General features: G+C 44.4%; 1 protein-coding gene across 2 annotated transcripts in view; it reads right to left on the reverse strand.

The window, feature by feature from the left end:
- The window catches only part of slc12a2 (solute carrier family 12 member 2), a 121,006-nt gene that overhangs the window by 64,941 nt on the left and 36,630 nt on the right, over positions 1-19,435 (reverse strand). For both annotated transcript variants that reach the window (XM_077243436.1, XM_077243437.1), the window contains exons 2-4: positions 15,976-16,095; positions 13,933-14,008; positions 13,589-13,684 (exon numbers count right to left, since the gene is read on the reverse strand). In XM_077243436.1, the coding sequence (XP_077099551.1) occupies positions 13,589-13,684; positions 13,933-14,008; positions 15,976-16,095 (292 nt within the window). The remainder of the gene's footprint in view (positions 1-13,588; positions 13,685-13,932; positions 14,009-15,975; positions 16,096-19,435) is intronic.

Below are 19,435 nucleotides of genomic sequence, written 5' to 3' on the forward strand. Positions count from 1 at the left end.
TTTCTTTTCTTCTTGGAATTTATCGATAACTGAATTCACAGCATCACCAAACAACCCCATGGGAGAAAGAGGAGCATCTAAAAGAAAAGCTTTTTCTCTCTCTTTAATATTAGTCTGATTTAACCACAAATGTCTTTCTGCGGCCACCAGAGCTGCCATAGAACGACCCATTCATTTGGCCGATTCTCTGGTGGCACGCAGGGATAAATCAGCAGCCTGACGCAGTTCGCGAACTACGTCAGTACTGACCTCCTCACTCTCACTCATGTCCCTTAGCAGATCAGCCTGGTATGCCTGCAAGATTGACATAGTATGCAGACATGACGCAGCCTGACCTGCTGCCGAATATGCTTTACCCACCAAAGCCGAAGTGTTTCTTAAAGGCTTGGTGGGTAATGCCGGTGCCTTAAAAGATGATGCTGCTTCGGGGGAGAGATGGCTCGCAAGCGTCTCTTCCACACGAGGCAAAGCACCATAACCATGAGCCTTGGCTCCCATAATATTAGCGTATGTTGAAGTCTGGGGACTAAACACTCTATATGACACCGGTTTTCTCCATGATTTCGACACCTCGGTGTGGAGATCATGGAAAAACGGCAGGCACCGGCGTGGAGGCTGCACACGTGACGGCAAAAATCTCTCATCCAACTTTGATTTAGAAACAGACTCCTGTCTAGTCACTGGCCATTCAATATTAAGTTTTTCAACAGCTCTTGTTAACACCTCCATAAGCTCATCACTCTCAGGAGTGTGGGGTGGCGAATCCTCCACATCTCCCTCAACACTAACAACATCAAGTTCCTCAGAACTGGATAGCTGCAGCATTGGTGCCTCAGCCCGAGCGGAAGAAACCGCAGCGCGTGCTTCCGAACCCGGGACTGAGGCACTGGATCTCACAGGTGAAGGGAGAGATAAGGCAGAGCCCGTCTCAAACCCCGCTGTGAGATCCATCTGCGATCCCCACGATAAGCGCCGCCGCTCTGCCTCGGCAGAAGCGGGACCCGGACCGCGGGGAGCGCGCACCGAACGGCTCTCCTCAAAGAGCGATCGGCGGGAGCGGAGCGTCCTTAACGGCAAACGCTCGCAATGCTCACAGTCTGCTCCCTCGAGAGCAAACTGGGCATGCTGAACTCCCAAACAAACAACACAAAGATCATGTGTATCCCCGCTCGTTAAATAACGCGAGCAGGGAGGAACACACTTTCTAAACTGCTGTTCGTCCGCCATAATCTCTCAATATATATATATATAGGGATAAATTGTTTGTGTGGTGCAGGGTATGTAAGACAGACAATATCACACAGGGACAGATTCACATGTAGCGCGACTGAAAGCACAGAAGCTAATGCGCTTGTGTTTTTGGGGTGCTTTATAGTTTCCTGGTCGATGACGTCACCCGCCTATGACGTTTCATCTCTCCATTGGGCTGATTCCATACGTGCTTCATGACGCACAACGCAGGGGCGTTCCCGCAGCGTTTGACGCAGCTCGAAGTTCCCTTGAAAGGGAACCCCTGCTCAATATAACCAAGGCACGGGGATACTACCGTGTGATCTTGATCATACGGAGTGTAATAAACATGAACCTGAGGGCTGAATAGTCGTGAAGAGTATGGTTTATTCCACGATCTAGACAGCTCGCTGTGCAGAAGTGGGAAAAAAATGGAAGGCCCCGTGATGGAGGTGAAACAATAGAGGGAAGGAAGTGCTTGTTTAATTTATTTTTATTACGAGCGCCCCTTTTCTCTACTGGCCATAAAATATTTAATTTATCTACAGCTTTAGTAATCACCTCCACCAGTTCCTCAAACGCTGAAGAAAGAGATGGCGAATCTTTTCCCCCCATGATTGTGTCACTTTCAATGCTCAACACATCTACCTCCCCGGAGGTAGAGCACTGAAGCATTGGTCTCTCTCCCCGGGCCGAAGAAACCGCGGCGCGGGCTTCCAATACCGGAGAGGGAGCAATGGATCCCTCGTGAAAAAGAAATCCATTTGTAATCCCCAGGAATGCATTCTCCGCGCTGCCTCGGCAGACACGGGTCCTGCACCCTGAGAATCGCGAGCCTGACCACTTTCCTCGAAAAGTGACAGGCGGGAGCAGAGCATTGAAGCAAAAGCTTCTCACAATGCCGGCAATCAGCCCCGCATGCTCCACTCCCAAACAAATCACACAAAGCTTGTGTGTGTCCCCACTCGTTAAATAGCGTGAGCAGGGAGAAAAACCGTTTGTGCGATTGTTTCGCCATAGTGTATAGATATATATATATATATCAGACAGACAACAGTAAATATAACAGACAGTTTGACACAGATCGCTTGCTGAAGCAACAGAAGCTAATGGCGGTTTCACCGGATGCGCTATTATAACTTCCTGGTCATGACGTCGCCCCGCCCGTGACGTTCATTCCATCCATTGGACTAGTTGACATAGATGCTTCAGACAGATTCACGCTGGAAGGGTTCCCAAAGCGTCATCGACGCATTACGAGTTCCCTCGAAAGGGAAGTAGAGCTGTGCGTGTCGTCAACGTAGCAGTGGCAGACCAGTTTGAGGTGTGCCGGAATAATAAGTCCCAGTGTGTAGTATACAGTGAGAAGAGGAAGGGATTCAGCACATACCCCTGTGGAGAAGATAATACTGGGTTCAGCACCCGAACAGTTTAGAGAGCGCACAGGCTTGCAACAGTCATTACACACTATTTGAATGAAGCTTACTTGACAACAGCAGTTCCTATCAATATTTTAATACATAGAAAACAGCCTTAAATAATGTATAACTCTAAAGGATCGGACAGCTGATAACCACAGATTTTAATGATGCAGAAGAGCTCAAGCACTGAGAGGTGAATATAAAAGGCTGAGCAGCGTCTCAGTTTCCACTGGGCTATGAGGTGTGCAATTTAAATTACCTTATTACATAATTTCACTAATGGTAGATTCTGTGCTACTCTGTAGCTTTAATGAAGAGAGGGAAGAGTTCAGTGAAGGGTTGCCATATATCATACAAATAAGCAAATCATAGCCCTCAAAAACACAATATAATAAACAGACATGGCAAAACTGTACCATGAGAACAAATAAAAACAATATAACTAGTGATATCAATATTCTAAAATAGTAAAAGGCAGGAAATATGATTTATTATTATAAATTGAAGTACAACCATAACATGAGATGTATATAAAAAGGTGGGCCAGGGAGAATGAATTAAAATTCTAAAACGAGTTTGAAAAGTAAATCAAATTTACACAATTTTTATTCAATATTGAGAATAAATTTTTAACTGAATCATGACCCAAGAATCGATTGTAATTGAATCATGAGATTCCAAAAGATTCACATCCCTATAAAAAAAAGTGCCCTGATTTTGGCACAGACGTGTGTGTGTGTGTGTGTGTGTGTGTTTAATAAATTACTGTCATACCAGGGACGATTAGGCCTAATCTCAGATTAACGGCTACTCACCGCAGTGACGAAGCATTAGCACATTCATACACACTATTAAAAAAAAAACCTGCATGTAATGCTGAAAAAGGAAATGTATCAAGTAGTAAATATAATGTCCTGTGAGTGTGGGAAAATGTAAATTATCTGAAAAGAGTGGCAGCGACAGCTAAATATCCATGAGCATCTCAAACAAACCCAATCCTACAAATACACAACCTCCCATGACTAAGGTTCATAACTAATGCCTGAGGAGCTCATGGAAAAATATTGATTTCGCTTCCACACTGAAACAAAAATGTTATCTAGTGCCATCAACCCTGTCTAACAGATGGAGGCCTAAAGAGTGGGTCAACTATCCATTTCTGGCTTCCAGACTGCCAGTGAACATCACCTGAGAGAAAAACACGGAGATCTCAAAACACTATTAAATTTCCCCACAAGCTGTGAGAACTAGAAGCGTGATGCCGTGTACCTTCATCTTTCGTTAGTTTAATGCCAGAACGGTTAGATGTGTCATCACACTCATGCACTCACACGAGATCACGCCTTAGTGGGAATAATAAGATAAGAGACAATTATCCAGAGTTAAAAAACAAAAAACATTCTCAGTTCTGAAGACTTCAGGGACAATATAAAGGGCTTTTCACACTGCACTAACCCCAGGTTATCGTCCTTCTAAACACAGCTAATTTAGAAGTGGGGTTAGCACTTTTTTGGGGTTATGAAACCCTGCTCCAGAGCAATGCTAGAGCCTTTGTGGAAACATTTTGCGTGCTGCGTTCTTCCAATCAGTGACACTGACACCACAAATATGCATATAAGGATGTTAACCCAGGGTTTGGGAATGTACAGTGTGACCCGCCACTGTCACGCTGCTCTCAATCTAAACTGAGCTGGCTGTTGCAGATCCACCAGCTTGTTTCCGCCACAGAATAAAACATTTTAAAAGATTATTGCAACTTTTTCATCTCACAATTGTGTGACTTTATTTCTCAGAATTGGGAGATATAAAGTCACAATTTTGACTTCTCACAATTGCGAGTTATAAAGTTCAATTTTAAGGACTTTTTCCTCAGAATTACAAGGTTATATATCACAATTCTGTTTAACACAAAATTGCGACTTTATATCAGGCAATTTTGACTTTATATCCCCCAATTGCGTGTTATAAATTTAGAATTGTGAGATATAAACATGCAATTCTGAAAAGAAAAGTCAGAATTGTCAGATGTAAACTCACAATTGTGACAGAGAAAAAAAAAGTTGCAGGTTATGAATTAACCCCTTTACAATCCAGTGTTTCCCCTACCATTATATAAGGGCTCGTATTTTTGTATCTGACTCGAGTATTTCAACATGTCAGCGGGAAATTTACGGACACACATGATCCTCTCATGCCGTTACAGATGCAGCATTTTGACTGTACTTCTGCACGAGATGAAAACACGTTTTAATAATTTCTAAGGTCAAGAAAGATATGTCCTCCCACCAGTGCTCTCTCTGTCTGGATGCACTTCACAATATGCGCACTTCAATAAGCCCAAAGAACGCGGGTTTTAAATGGCGGGAGAAATCAGAGTAAGGGGCAGAAATTCGATCGGTTTATACTTAAACTTATGACTTGACTCCGATAAAGGAAAACAGGTTAATGCGTTTACATGACCACATGCATTGTCAGTTTATTCAGAATAATCGTGTTGGAACGTGCATGTAAACGCACTCATTCTCTGAAAGTGAAAGTAGAAACTGATCGAGCTTTCAGCATCTGTTGCAGCATTAACGCCAGGTTCTCTCAGAGACGACCGCGACTATCTTAAATTTACTGGCTTAATATTTCTCTTGTGGACCTATATGATGACAGTGAAAAAATTAGAATAATATTTCTTCTTAAACAAGTGTTTGAATCTACTTTTGATTTTCATAGATGGCAGAGTTGTGCTGTGTTCGTGAACTAAAGACTGGCCTATATAATTTTTGTGATATTATTATTATAAATATTTAATTGTATTGTTTTTAGTGTTATTAGTGTCATTAAACATTTTGTTAATGTGCTATGGAAACAAAATACTGATGAACAACGATGCCGTTTTCATCTTGGATCTGTATGAGATGCGTGCGCCTGTTAAAACAAGCACTCTTGACAATTTGTGAATGGATCACCTTGCAATTCAATTTTGATGTGGGATGTTTTTCGTTTTGTTTTAAAAACATTTTCTTAGAGGAGTCCTCATAAGCGCGTGTCGGTGTTGTCGCAAGTGTTAGGCTATGCGGTGATGTCGTTATGAATTTAGGCAAGGCAAATTAATTGTAGTTCCTAATATTAATTTAATAACAATACTAGCTTTATAATAATACTACTACTAATAATAATTTAATACGTTCATGGTAAACGAGCCAATTATCGTATTGATATTGTCAAAGGCATCTGCCTTCGTCGAAATCTCAGACTATCGTCGATACACGATACTATCGTCTATCGGCACAACCCTAGCGGGAAATATGTTGCGTCAACGAGATGAAAATCAGACAAAAATATTTGCGTTTTTTAAACGCTCACAGAGAATTGAAGATGGCAACAATCGCTCTACTGCGGTTAGCAGTCGGAGTAGCTCTCCAGCTCCAAATCTAAGTGCTGCGCATCCTGCCCCTGACGAGCATCAAAAGTCCAGTCATCACCGGATGACAGGTTTTGACCCAGCTTGGCTGTCAGAGGGGAAATAGTCTCCTTGGCTGTACAAGACTGATCTTGGTAAGTAATTTAGAGCTTAGATTCTCTGCCCGAGCTTGTCCCCTAGGATGACCCCCTTGACCCCTTGGGGCCGGGCCGGGTGGGGACGATATTTCCCGTCACTATCCTCGGGCCGGGTCGGGACAATATTTCCCGTCACTATCCTCGGGCCGGGCCCTTGATCTAGAGATGTGCACTGCCAACCCAATAGAGTGCGGCACGGGACTAGATTTGATGGCCGAGTGCGAGTGCGGGCGCTAATGTACACACTCACTCCGTGTGTGTGCGTTGCGGGAGAATAAAACGATTTGCGGGACTCCCGCAAACTAGAAATATCTATGAATAAAACATACAAAACTAATACATTTTTATTCATCTGTTGCAGAAAAGCAACAAGAAGAACTAATACAAAATAGAAACGATTTACAGGCCAGAGTTTCTTTTTATAACATGTTTGCAGCGTTGAGTGATGTAGCCAATCACAGACATGTGTTGATTTCTTGAACGCAATGGCCAATCACAAGCATTCAAGATGGACTACCCTCACTGCTCAAAACGTCTCAGGTTACGTATGTAACCCTGGTTCCCTGAGAGGGAACGAGACGCTGCGTTGAGACGCGGTGAGAACGCTCTGCGTGATTGCGTCGTGAAGCACGTGTATAATCAGTGCAATGGAAGAGCGAGACGTCATAGGCGGGTGACGTCATAGACCAGGAAGCTATAAAGCACACCTGAAAAGAGACCGCGACAGCTTCTGAAAAGCCTGAAGCAAGTCGATCAGGGCATGCAGGAAGTATGGCAGGAGAACGCAGCGTCTCGTTCCCTCTTAGGGAACCAGGGTTACATACGTAACTTGAGACGTTCCCTTTCAAGGGAACTCGAGCTGCGTTGAGACACGGTGGGAACCCCATACCCACTACGCCATAATGAGAAATGCCCGTTCTGTGTGAAGTCCTTGCGCACACTAAGAAGCAAGCAGCCTAGCCCCGGGAGTGGAGAGGTCTAGGTCATAAAATCTGACAAATGTATGCGGTGAGGACCAGCCTGCCGCATTACAAATGTCCTGAAGGGCAACACCCGAAATTAAAGCCTTAGAGGCAGCCATACTCCCCGTAGAATGAGCACGGACAGCCATAGATGAAGGCTGTCCGGCCGCTTCATAAGCAAGTGAGATAGCCTCAACTACCCACTTGCTAATTACTTGTCTCGATGCAGGGCAACCTTTCTTGGTTGAACCGAAGCAGACAAATAACTGCTCTGATCTACGCCACAGGGCAGCTCTGTGAACGTAGGTATCCAAAGCCCTAACGTGAGCATAACAGATTGAGAGTTTCCTGATCTGGGGTATTAAAAGGTGGAGGGCAAAAAGCCTGCAGCACAATAGGGCCCGCCACATTAGTGGTAACCTTAGGAATGTAACCCGGCCTAGGGTGTAAAAATGCTTTCACCATACCGGGTGCAAATTCCAAACATGAAGGAGCCACCGACAGGGCTTGTAGATCTCCAATTCTCTTGATAGAAGAAATAGAGAGTAGAAATAGAGTTTTTAGTGTTAGGAACTTCTCTGAAACCTCTTCAATAGGCTCGAAGGGAGCCAAGGCCAGACCCTCAAGTACAATGGCCAAATCCCAAGCCGGTGCTCTAGAGTACAGTGCAGGCCTCAGCCTTAATGTACCACTTAGAAAACGAATAATAAGAGGATCTCTCCCAAGAGAAGAAGCCCCCAGAGAGGTGCGATAAGGAATTTAGTCGCTACGTACACCTTTAAGGTGGAAGGAGATAATCCAGCAGAGAAACGGTCTTGTAGGAAATCGAGAACTGTACCAACCGGGCAGTTAACAGGATTTAAAAAACGTTCTCCACACCATGTAGAGAACAGTTTCCATTTCAAATGAATATAGTTTTCTCGTGGAAGGAGCTCTGGATTGAAGGATGGTCTCAACGACCTCAGTCGAGAGACCGGATTCTATGAGCTGGGCCCCCTCAGAGGCCAAGCCCAAAATTTACACAACTCCGGGCGAGGGTGAAATATCGTGCCCCCCCTTTGAGATAGCAAGTCCCTTCAGACAGGAATCTCAATGGGAGAGCCATCCAGAAGGGACACTAGGTCCGAGAACCACACTCGGGCCGGCCAGTGCGGGGCTACTAATAATAGATGAGCCCCCTCCTGGCGAACCCTCTCAAGAACTCCCTGAAGCAAAGATATCGGGGGGAATGCATACAGGTGCAGCCTCGACCACACCTGCACCATAGCGTCCAGTCCGAGAGGAGCTGGATATGTGAGGGAGAACCAAGGCGGACAATGGTTTGTATCGTAAGATGCGAAAAGATCGACCTGAGCTTGACCATAGTTCTCCCATAGGAGCTCCACCACCTCGGGGAGAAGTCTCCACTCCCCGGGTCTCAGCCCCTGCCTTGACAGGATATCTGCTCCCACATTCAGACACCCTGGAATATAAACTGCCCTGAGTGACAGTAATTTCCCCTGGGCCCATAGGAGGATCTGATGAGCCAGTTTGCATAATAATCGGAACCTCAGACCCCCCTGATGGTTGATTCAAGAGACCACCGATGTGTTGTCCGTGCGGACAAGCACATGATTGCCTCCCAGGTCTGGCAGGAAGTATTTGAGAGCCTGAAATACCGCCATCATCTCTAGTCGGTTTATATGCCACGAAAGCTGATGGTCCTGCCAGAGACCTGTCGCCGAGCGGCCACTCATGACCGCCCCCCAGCCTGTGAGGGAAGCATCCGTCGATAGCATTACGCGTCGACAAGAAGCCCCCAATACTGGGCCCAGGTTTTGAACCAAGGCACGTAGGCATTGCCCTCGGAGAAAACCCCTTGGTCCTGAGCAACCACTGCAGGAGTCTCATGTACAGAAGGCCAAAAGTAATTACGTTGGACGCAGCTGCCATGAGACCCACCAGTCTCTGAAACTGTTTCACAGTGAGTGACTGGCCTAGTTTTACCCTTTTTACGGCTGTGAGAATCGCAGAAATACGTGCTGGAGACAATCGTGCTTACATAGTTGTCAAATCCCACATCACCCCTAGAAAAGTGGTCCTCTGGGCTGGGAGGAGCACACTCTTCTTGGTGTTTAGCCGCAACCCCAACCTCTTTATGTGAGACAGAACGACATCTCGATGCCAAACTGCCAACTGCTCAGAATGAGCCAGGATCAACCAGTCGTCGATATAGTTTGATACGCGAATGCCCTGGAGTCTCAAAGGAGCCAGAGCTGCATCCACGCATTTTGTTAAGGTGCGGGGTGATAAACCTAGGCCGAATGGAAGGACCCGATATTGGTATGCTTCGCAGGAATTCCTGAGGTTTGCTTTCGGGGGTGATGAGGATGAATGGATACATGAAAGTAAGCGTCCTTCAAGTCTATTATGACAAACCATTCCTCGGACTGAATCTGTGATACAATCTGTTTGAGTGTAAGCATCTTGAACTTGAGTTTCTGAACTCTGCTGTTTAACTGACGCAGATCTAGAATAGGACGAAACCCTCCATCCTTCTTGGGAACGATGAAGTAACGGCTCTAAAACCCTGACTCTGACGCAGCAGATTGCTTTTTTGATTCTTGAAACCTAATTGACGACACAGATGTTAGCGTCGCCGAACAAACTTGAAGGTGAAAGCGGGGCGTCCAGAAGAACAGACCTATCCTTATCCTTTATATCTGACAGATTTAACCAAAGATGCCGCTCCATGGCCACCAGGGCTGCCATAGAACGGCCCACTGATTTGGCCGTCTCCTTGCTGGCCATGAGAGACAGGTCTGTTGCGCGACGCAATTCTCGAATTGCGCCAGCGCTGACTTCCTCAAGTTCATCGATATCCTTCAGCAGTATAGACATAGTGTGCAGACATGACGCAGCCTGACCTGCTGCCGAATAAGCTTTACCCACCAGCGAAGATGTAGACTTTAAAGGCTTAGTGGGTAACGTCGGGGCTTTTATTGATGACGCTGACTCGGGAGAGAGATAGCTCTCGAGCGTCTCTTCAGCCCGAGGCACGGTCAAATAACCATAATCAGATGCACCCAAAACGTTACTATAGTTGGAAGTTTGTGGGTTAAACACTCTGAATGACGCCGGTTTATTCCACGATCTCGACACCTTAGTGTGGAGATCGGGAAAAAACGGGAGTCCCGACGTGGAGGCTGTGTTCTAGATGGTAGAAATCTTTCATCAAGTAAACTCTTTTTTGTAACACTCTGAGAATCATCGGCTGGCCATTCAATAATTTAATCTAGCTACAGCACCTCATCATTACCGGGGATATGAGCTGGCGAAGACTCATAATCCCCCATATCAACACTGACGACATCCAGATCCTCAGAACTGGATAGCCTCAGCATTGGTGCCTAGACCTGGGAAGGAGAAGCCGCAGCGCTGGCTCCTTCCTGGGCAGAGGCACCGGATCCAGCAGATAAGGGTTGAGAAAGGGCTGGGCCCGTCTCAAGCCCCGCTACTAGATCCATATGCGAACCCCAAGATGAAAGCCTTCGCTGTGCCTCGGCAGCAGAGGGACTCGCACCTTGGGGAACGCGAACCGAACCGTCCTCCTCAAAGTACGCCCGGCGAGAGCAGAGCGTCCTCACGGACAGCTTGTCGCAATGCTCGCAGTCAGCTCCATCGAGAACTGACTGGGCATGCTCCACTCCCAAACAAGCAACACAAAGCTGATGTGTGTCCCCACCCGTGATGAAACGAGGGCAAGGGACAACACAACGCTTGAACTCTTTTTTCGCCATAATATATATATATATATATATATAAATAAATATATAGATATAGTGTGCTTGTGACAGACAATAGTAAATAGACAAGGACAGTATACAGAGAGCGCTTGCTGAAGGCAACAGAAGCTGTCGCGGTCTGTTTTCAGGTGTGCTTTATAGCTTCCTGGTCTGACGTCACCCGCCTATGACGTCTTGCTCTTCCATTGGACTGATTATACACGTGCTTCACGACGCAATCACGCAGAGCGTTCCCACCGCGTCTCAACGCAGCTCGAAAGGGAACAAACTTTTTGTTCATTGCTGAATTCTGGATGCTGACAAATCCTCTAATTATAACAAACAAAGTGTATATATTATGAAAGATTCATTGTGCAGTCAGCTTCATTGATAATAACAGAGATGTGTGAGATTGCGATGAACTGATGTCAGCTTTTTAGGAATTATTAAGAGAGCGCACTTTGCGCGCAGTCATGCCAAACCATGCACGCAGTATCTGCTTGCTTTTATGTTAAAACACAAACAGTGGTTTTTGTGTTAATGCTTTAATAACAAATCATTTATCAGGAGCATTATGCTGATGTGTATGGTGTCAACACGTAGGCTAACTTGAAAGTATTTGGAGGTACAGAAAAAAAAGTATATTTTAAGTCTATATATTCACTGCTGCCATTAAAAGAAACAAATGAACACCATGACTCCTTTAAGTGTTTGTGTCTGTCAATTCCCCTTTGACATAATGGCTTAAAGGGCACCTATTATGCAAAATTCACTTTTACATGGTGTTTGAACATAAATGTGTGTTGGCAGTGTGTGAGCAAAACCACCCTAGAATGATAAAAATCCACCTAGTGTTTTTTTTTACAATCTCAATAAATCATAAGCACTGTCTCAGAACGAGCTGTTCTAAGATTCAGCGCAATGTGACGTAGAATTGCGCAAGCCCCACCGACGTGGTTTGAATGACACTGTGGTTTTGGCATAGACCCCGCCCTCGGGGATCTGTACACAATCCTCCATTGTTTCAACGACAGCCGGTGTTCTGACAATTTGTGCTGCCTTGTCGAAAATGTCTCCTAAGAAACATAAGTGTTCTGTTGTGGGATGTAATAATGTACATAGTAGTTTTCACTTACTTCCGACATCAGAGCCACTGAAACTGCAGTGGATGGATTTTATTTACGAAGGAAAGGCACCACTTAAACTTCCAAAATACGTTTAAGTTATACGCAAATCATTTTCTGACTGACTGTTTGTGAACGAGGGTCAATTCAACGCAGGTCTTGCTTCAAAGTTAATCCTCAAGTGTGGATCGTTGCCTACTGTTCGCGATCCAACGTCACCTCCAGTAGAAGTAAGTGTATTTTATGATTTTTGAGCAAATAGTCATTTCAGTCGATGTCAGCCAATTCAACAACAAATGCGTCTAAAGTTGTTGTCGTCGTCGTAGGATGTCTGTGTATATAATTTAAACCTTGTTTTTATAGTGTGTAACCACATGTTTATAAATATTTTTTTAAAGATATTGTATTAAAAACTGTGCATGTTTTCTGTAAAGACAAGACATCAAAATTGCTGTTTATACAAAGGCCAGCACATGGACACGAAGCTGTAGAACGAGGGATATTGGCGTGCAGACAGAAACATCACATAAATGTGATTTCGTTTGTACGTAGCAAACGTTATCACAGTATTTGTGTTTGTAGTTTCAAAAAATTGCGCCAACGTTATCACAGTTTGTGTGTGTCTGTGGGTGTGTGTGTGTTGCACATCCATAACTGCAAAGGGGACGCGATTACAACTCTATAAATACATAAATGTATCAAATAACCATTCCGAGACGTCCTGGTCCATTCTCATTTGTGTTTCTTCTGCCGGAGTCTCTTCATCATCTGGGTCTGATTCCGGTTCAAACATGTACGGCTGAATGCCATACAAAACAGCGGGTCTCTCACTTTCAGCCATTCTGCTTTTACCGACTGTTTATTTCCATAGGTATGCAAGTTACGCCCTCATCCAAAGGCAGGGCGGGGATATGCAGCTCATTTACATTTAAGGTGGTACACACCAAAACAGCTCTTTTTAAAACAGGCCCCAAAAATGACATTTTCAAAAGGTTATAATAAATTAACTGTGGGGTATTTTGTGCTGAAACTTCACAAATACATTCTGGGGACACCCGAGACCAATATTTCATCTTGTAAAAAGGGGCATAATAGGTGCCCTTTAATGTCAACACTATTTCCATAATTTGTGTAAATGATTAGTAAACCTCTAGTCGGTTATATGTTATTTTGTTTAGTTATCTGTTCAAAATCGTGGGACAATTGTGATCCGAGATTGATCTGAGTGAAACTGAGTTTGACAATTGAATTTGAAACTAAAAAAAAATTGATTCTCAAATTTACCAGTCGTGCAGCTTTACTGAATGTTTACAAGAAATATGTTCATTAAATTCACATTGTCATGATAGATTAGATGTGCTCCTGCTTGAAGTGGGTATTTGATCATATATAGAGACACCAAATGACCACACACACAAAAAATGACCATTTTGCACATGGTGAATAACTATCCAAACAAAGACCATTCAAAGGGTCCCTGTGTATCAGTGATTTACATTGATGCAGTGTCAATGCACATTTCATCTTTTTTAGATTACCTCCTCGTACAAAGCCATTAGTTGCGATGGCAGACGTCGAGCAGCCTGTGATGGTAGTCACAACCGTTGCCATTATAACAATGACGCAGGAGTACGCTGTGGAAATAAAAATGTGAAATGACAGTGAACATCTCTGGCGACTCATGGATCCTCAAAGAGAGTACTAAACAAGCCGTTTGCATCCGGCTTCATGAGTGTTCTTCGGTGCCGTGCCGGTCAACTCACAGCGCCTCACAGCGACATTCAGCATGTGCATGACAAATGACTGCAGCTCGATGGAAAACACAAGAGTTTGCTTTTGAATTGAAGTGCTAATTCACACAGACGACCAAGGTCAGACCTACCAATTCCAGCCTGGCCCACGATCCATGTCATTCGAATGAAGAGCATCACACCCCATATGTTTAACATGCAGCGCACCTGCACAGAGGAAGGATGCAGTTTAGACTCATGCTGACAAGAACATCAACGACCAAAGCCGTTTCTCAAACCTAGCCACTGACCGGCCGTGGCATTCAGCGGGACCAGTGACCTCTGGACAGGAACCCATCCGTGTTTGAAAGAAAAGCTGTGGGTTAAAGTCTATAGACTAGTCCAATAAAACAGAAAAGAGTTATCACTGTTTGAATGACAGAAGAAAAACTTCCCAGACCTCCAGAGGCTTTAACAGCACAGAGATGTTATGCTGTTGAACCTTAAAGGGTTAGTTCACCCAAACATTAAAATTGTGTCAGTAATTCTGTCCTCTTCTCAGCTCTCAAGCATGCTCTCGTGAACTCACTCACAGGCCCACACGGAAGAAAATTAACAGTTGAATAAAGTTATATTTTTGTGCACAAAAAGTATTCTCGTCACTTGATAAACTTAAGGTTGACCAATAGTCACTTGGACTATCTTAACGATGTTTTTACTAACTTTTCTGGGTCAGCAGATGCAATTACCTCGCAGCCTATGAAGGAGTGATCCAGCTCTCAGATTTCATCAAGATTATCTTAATTTGTGTTCTGAAGATGAACGAAAGTCTTACGGGCTTGGAACAACATGAGGGTGAGTAATTACAGACGGAGTTTTAATTTTTGGGTGAATTAACCCTTTAATATTCAGCCGTATTACTGATCTGACGCTGTTGTGTGAGAACTGAACTGGACGATGACAATTTTTGCAGAACTGCTTTATAGACTAAATGAACTAATTTAATAATTGATGATCTTTACAACAGAACTGAATCAACACTGAACTGACTTCAGCTGAAATGCATTATTTCCCTGTTATCTCTGTAAAGCTGATTTGAAACAATCTGTATTGTATTAAGCACTATATAAATAAAGGTGACTTGACTTGTTTAAGTGGTTTATTTTATCTGTAAAGCATGTAACTATCTTTTAGTGGCATGCCTACTGTTCTAGGTGGATAAACTTCTGGTTACGTGTTACTTTTATTCAATGTATTAATTTAAAGATTATTACTGAGTTTGCTCCAAGTACATCATGTCCCTTTCTAGGGTTCATTCCAAAGTCTCTGGATTTACATGGTCTTGACAGCAAAGTTTAGAGATTATATATAACTTTACACAGATCAGTTTGTGATTCTTTCACACTAGTCTCATGTGATTAATGTTTAAGCGATACTAAACAGCATGTACTGTAATGTTCATTAACTGTTCTTGCACTTTCACTGTAAGTGCCTACTCTAACTACAATTTTTTTGCTTTGTTTTTATTCATTTTTTTTAATTGAGGGAGGAGTTGATGTTTTTCTGAGGTAATGGACATTACACAGCAAAAGCTGTGGGAGAACCCGGATCAGTCCTCTAAACACACAACGCTTTCAAACACTGAATGAATTCCTGCCGTGGTTTGAAAGACACTTTGGATGAAATGAATTTTCACTTGTCGACACTATGAGAAGCTGTTTGGTGTCAAATGTTAAGACTGGGAAGGTGAAAATGAGGACAACTTCAAGGACGAGGAAGACCTGTCAAAATATTGACCAAGAGACAAAAAGCAGAGCAGATCATAAAGCTTTTACTAGATTCAAATACCTACCCCCCCCCCTCCCCCCTCCCCCTCCTCTCCCTCTACCATGTCATAATCTGTTCTAAGCAAAGCCACAGTTTGTAGAGAGCATTAGCATAGTAAACATTACAACAGCATGACAGTTTAACATTCAGCCTCTAATGTGAGTCTCTACAGGCAGCAGATATAGCAAACTCATAAAAGATCAATTATCACCCACAGCAGGAAAATCTCACTCATCAACATTCCGGTCTTTCATTTTGAGTGGCTGACACAGTTCACAAGTCAAATGACCCTCTCATTCAAAGTGCCCTCATCATCATCATCTGGCCTGACCTCTGACTGGTATACTCGTCTCAAGGCGAGTCCTTACCAGCACTCCTTTGATCCAGCCGAACTTCACCACACCTTTGGACTCGGACGCCTCTTTAGCGGCGGCCTCCTCGGCAGGGGTCAGCTCTTCCCCGTTAGCAAACCCGTCCTCGAACGGCTCCTGTGATCACACACACACACACAGGCATTAATGAAGACTTTGTGGAATAACATGCCGATTAACCGCACTTACACCCTGCTCCTGAGAGCTACATTTCTTTAAATCAATTTATTAATTTAAAGGTTATTACCATAATGTCAATGTGTGAGTGTTGTTAACCACCACACGTGATATAGCAAACTAATGACAAGACCAATTATAACCCACTCATTGGCCAAAGGTCTCAAACCCATCCTGCAGACAAAGTCTCAGTCTGTGGCTCTCAGGTAACCCTGAACACCTTCATTCTCTGCTTCAGGTGTGTTTGAGGCTGGAGCTGAAACTTGAAGACCCCTTCTCTAGACCAATATATTATTTTCATTATAACAAGATCACCACAATATTTGGAAGTACAGGGGTTCATAATGTTGTCTTCTAAAGGAAGATTTAACTATGTAAAAGTTGCACTAATGCAAGTGAAAATGAACTGTAAACATAAAAATACTCATGACTTTGAGACTAGACGACCCCTAACACACACATTCACAGCAGCAGTTATGGTTGTGTTTGTGAAAGGTCAAACACCGGAAGAGTCCCTCCTCCACAGAAACAATGGCGTGACGAAAGCAGAGGCTCCTGGGATATATACACGACCCTGCACATCCACACAGAGGACACACTTTACAATGACAATGTGGGAACTTTACAACATCCTGTCCCGGCACACATAAAGCTGGAGTCCTGACTGTGGAAACAGCGGTTCGATACGAGCGCAGGAGCGGGGTCGTATCGACATCTGCTAGATCAGGGTCAACCAGAGCGAGCGGAGGACAAGAGCACAGACACATCTCAAATCTTCAGCGGTGATCAGATGTTCAGGCTCTCCTCACTCCACACCAGCACATTTCTCCAGGATATTCATTCTCGCAGGAAGGGCACGCGAATGGCACGCGAAGCTTACGTTGTCTTACTTGACCTTGACCAAATGAGTGAGTGTTGACGGGATTCGTACGGGTGACATTGAGTTGTGATTATTGATAGCTGATGGCTTCAGGACATACTGTATTGAACATGTAATGTTTTTGGCAGTACTGTCCACAGAAAATCACCACTAACCCTCGATGAATAACACTGAAAGACAGTGGGGGGGCAAATAACACTCAGAAATTATTTATTACCACACATACACAAATTGTGATTAGTGGTTAAAAAAAACCTTATTCAAATCAAACACCATTCAACAATTTATTTCTACCGTGTGAAACAAACAACCGTACATCAGGTTTTAATGTTTTCCGGTCCGGTTCTCTTCCTCACTGCAATAAGCAGTCAAATATCCCTGTATAATTCTCACATCTCCTCCAACTCTTCACAGTCTCTTCAAGGCGGATCATCCTGAGTTAGAGAAGTTAAGAGGCAACTATGCATGCTCCTACAGCTGCCAACTGTAAAAATTGAGAACACATTTTAATAAAGGCAAAAAGATTAACATTAAATTGCTGACAGACAGCTAGAAGCTCAGAAGTGTCCAAACATTCAGAAGCAAGGCTGGAAATATTTCTTGGACAATGTTGGGAGACAAATCATTATGATGGCAAGCTAATAACTTTTAGGATAAAGCATCTATTTGTAATAACGTTTTTAATAACGGTGCCATCGAGCATGATGCGCGAGTCGCCGCCGCTCGCCATTGGCCGGAGCCTGCTACCATCCGCCAGTGAAGGGGAGGAGCAGGGAGTGGGGGACTCACGGCCATGGACGCTCGAGGCGGTGCGCTGGAGTGAGTTGCCGGGGGGACGGTCGAGCTCGCTGCCAGGCGGCTGCCGTCCGGAAAGGAGCGGAGGAGTCGCCGCCGCTCGCCATTGGCCGGAGCCTGCTACCATCCGCCAGTGAAGGGGAGGAGCAGGGAGTGGGGGACTCACGGCCATGGACGCTCGAGGCGGTGCGCTGGAGTGAGTTGCCGGGGGGACGGTCGAGCTCGCTGCCGGCCGCCTGGATGTTGGAGGGGCGGCTGCCGTCCGGAAAGGAGCGGAGGAGTCGCCGCCGCTCGCCATGGGCCGGAGCCTGCTACAGTCCGCCAAAGAAGGGGAGGAGCAGGGAGCAGGAGACTGTGTGTGTGTGTGGGGGGGGGGGGGTTTGGATTATGGGGCGGGAGGTAGTAGGCACAGTCTCGGGAGTACTCCACGGCCTGTGAGTGGCGATGGGGGTATGTGGCGAACAGGACGAGGACAAGGGGCATGAGAGAACGGCGCGAGGCCGGTGGTGCGAGTGTTAATGAGCGACACCTGTGAGGCACACCGGTCTCGCATCTCTCACGGAGGAGCGGAAGCATAAAGGAGCGACGACGTGGATTATCGAGAGAGGAAAAGGGCTGTGTTTTGTTTGTGTTTGATTTTTGGTAGCCAGCAGTCGTCCGAGATGGGCTGCTAGCGGTTCTTTTTGGTTTGTTTGTTTTATTTTAAATAAAGTACTTTTGATTGTTCGCCGGTTCCCGCCTCCTCCTTCCCTGAACCTTAAACTTCGTTACAGTGATCAAATTCCTTTTTGTGTTTTCCACTTTTGATATTGAAATGTTATTTTTCCTGATGAAGCAGCGCACATCTATAATACATCGGCGTGGCACGTGTGTCATGTGACGGGCAGCGGGCGTCACCTGACCCATCCGTCAGCAGGAGTTCAGCGGCACCGGCACAGGGTTCAGACGGGATACGGCCAGGACATGAACACGCTGCTTTGTTTGAGCTCTAGAGCTTTTCAACAGCTCCTCATGAATCAGCGAGGCTCAGGGGGGAACGTGTAAGACTAGACAGACAGATACACACACACGCGGCCTGTCCTTCAAAACAACAGTCTCACTCACTCAACGATCTTTCATACTAGAGCTGCAAGATTCTGGATAAGTTATGAATCACTATTTTTTTTTTTGTTTCAAATAGAGATCCTGATTCTCCACCAATTCTGAATACACTAATTACAATAACACGTAATTTACTAGAGATTCTGACAAAATGTTAATTGCTACAGTCCATTTTTTAAATTTAATTAATAGTTTAATAGACATAACCGAATCATTGTGATTGAGAAATAAGTGGGTGTTTGATTTGAGATCGTGATCTTTTAGTCACACACTTTCATAATGTGCAGAAAGTCAGGATATCCAATGAAAAACACAAAAGTATGGCATAAATTGAACATATTTTAAGAGAAGTAGGTTTAATTAGGGTCCTATGCAATCGGTTTAATTTTTCCCAAATTCCTTTTTTTTTCTTTAAATTTTTTGGACCACATTTTAAATGGTTAAATAAAATTTTTGTAATCAAAAAGCATGTCTAATTAATTGAAATCATGAAACTTGCACAAT

This window comes from Siphateles boraxobius, unplaced genomic scaffold (assembly GCF_051911475.1).
Source record: "Siphateles boraxobius isolate OS27281-9 unplaced genomic scaffold, OSU_SipBor_1 25, whole genome shotgun sequence".
In the NCBI taxonomy this organism is placed as follows: Eukaryota; Metazoa; Chordata; class Actinopteri; order Cypriniformes; family Leuciscidae; genus Siphateles; species Siphateles boraxobius.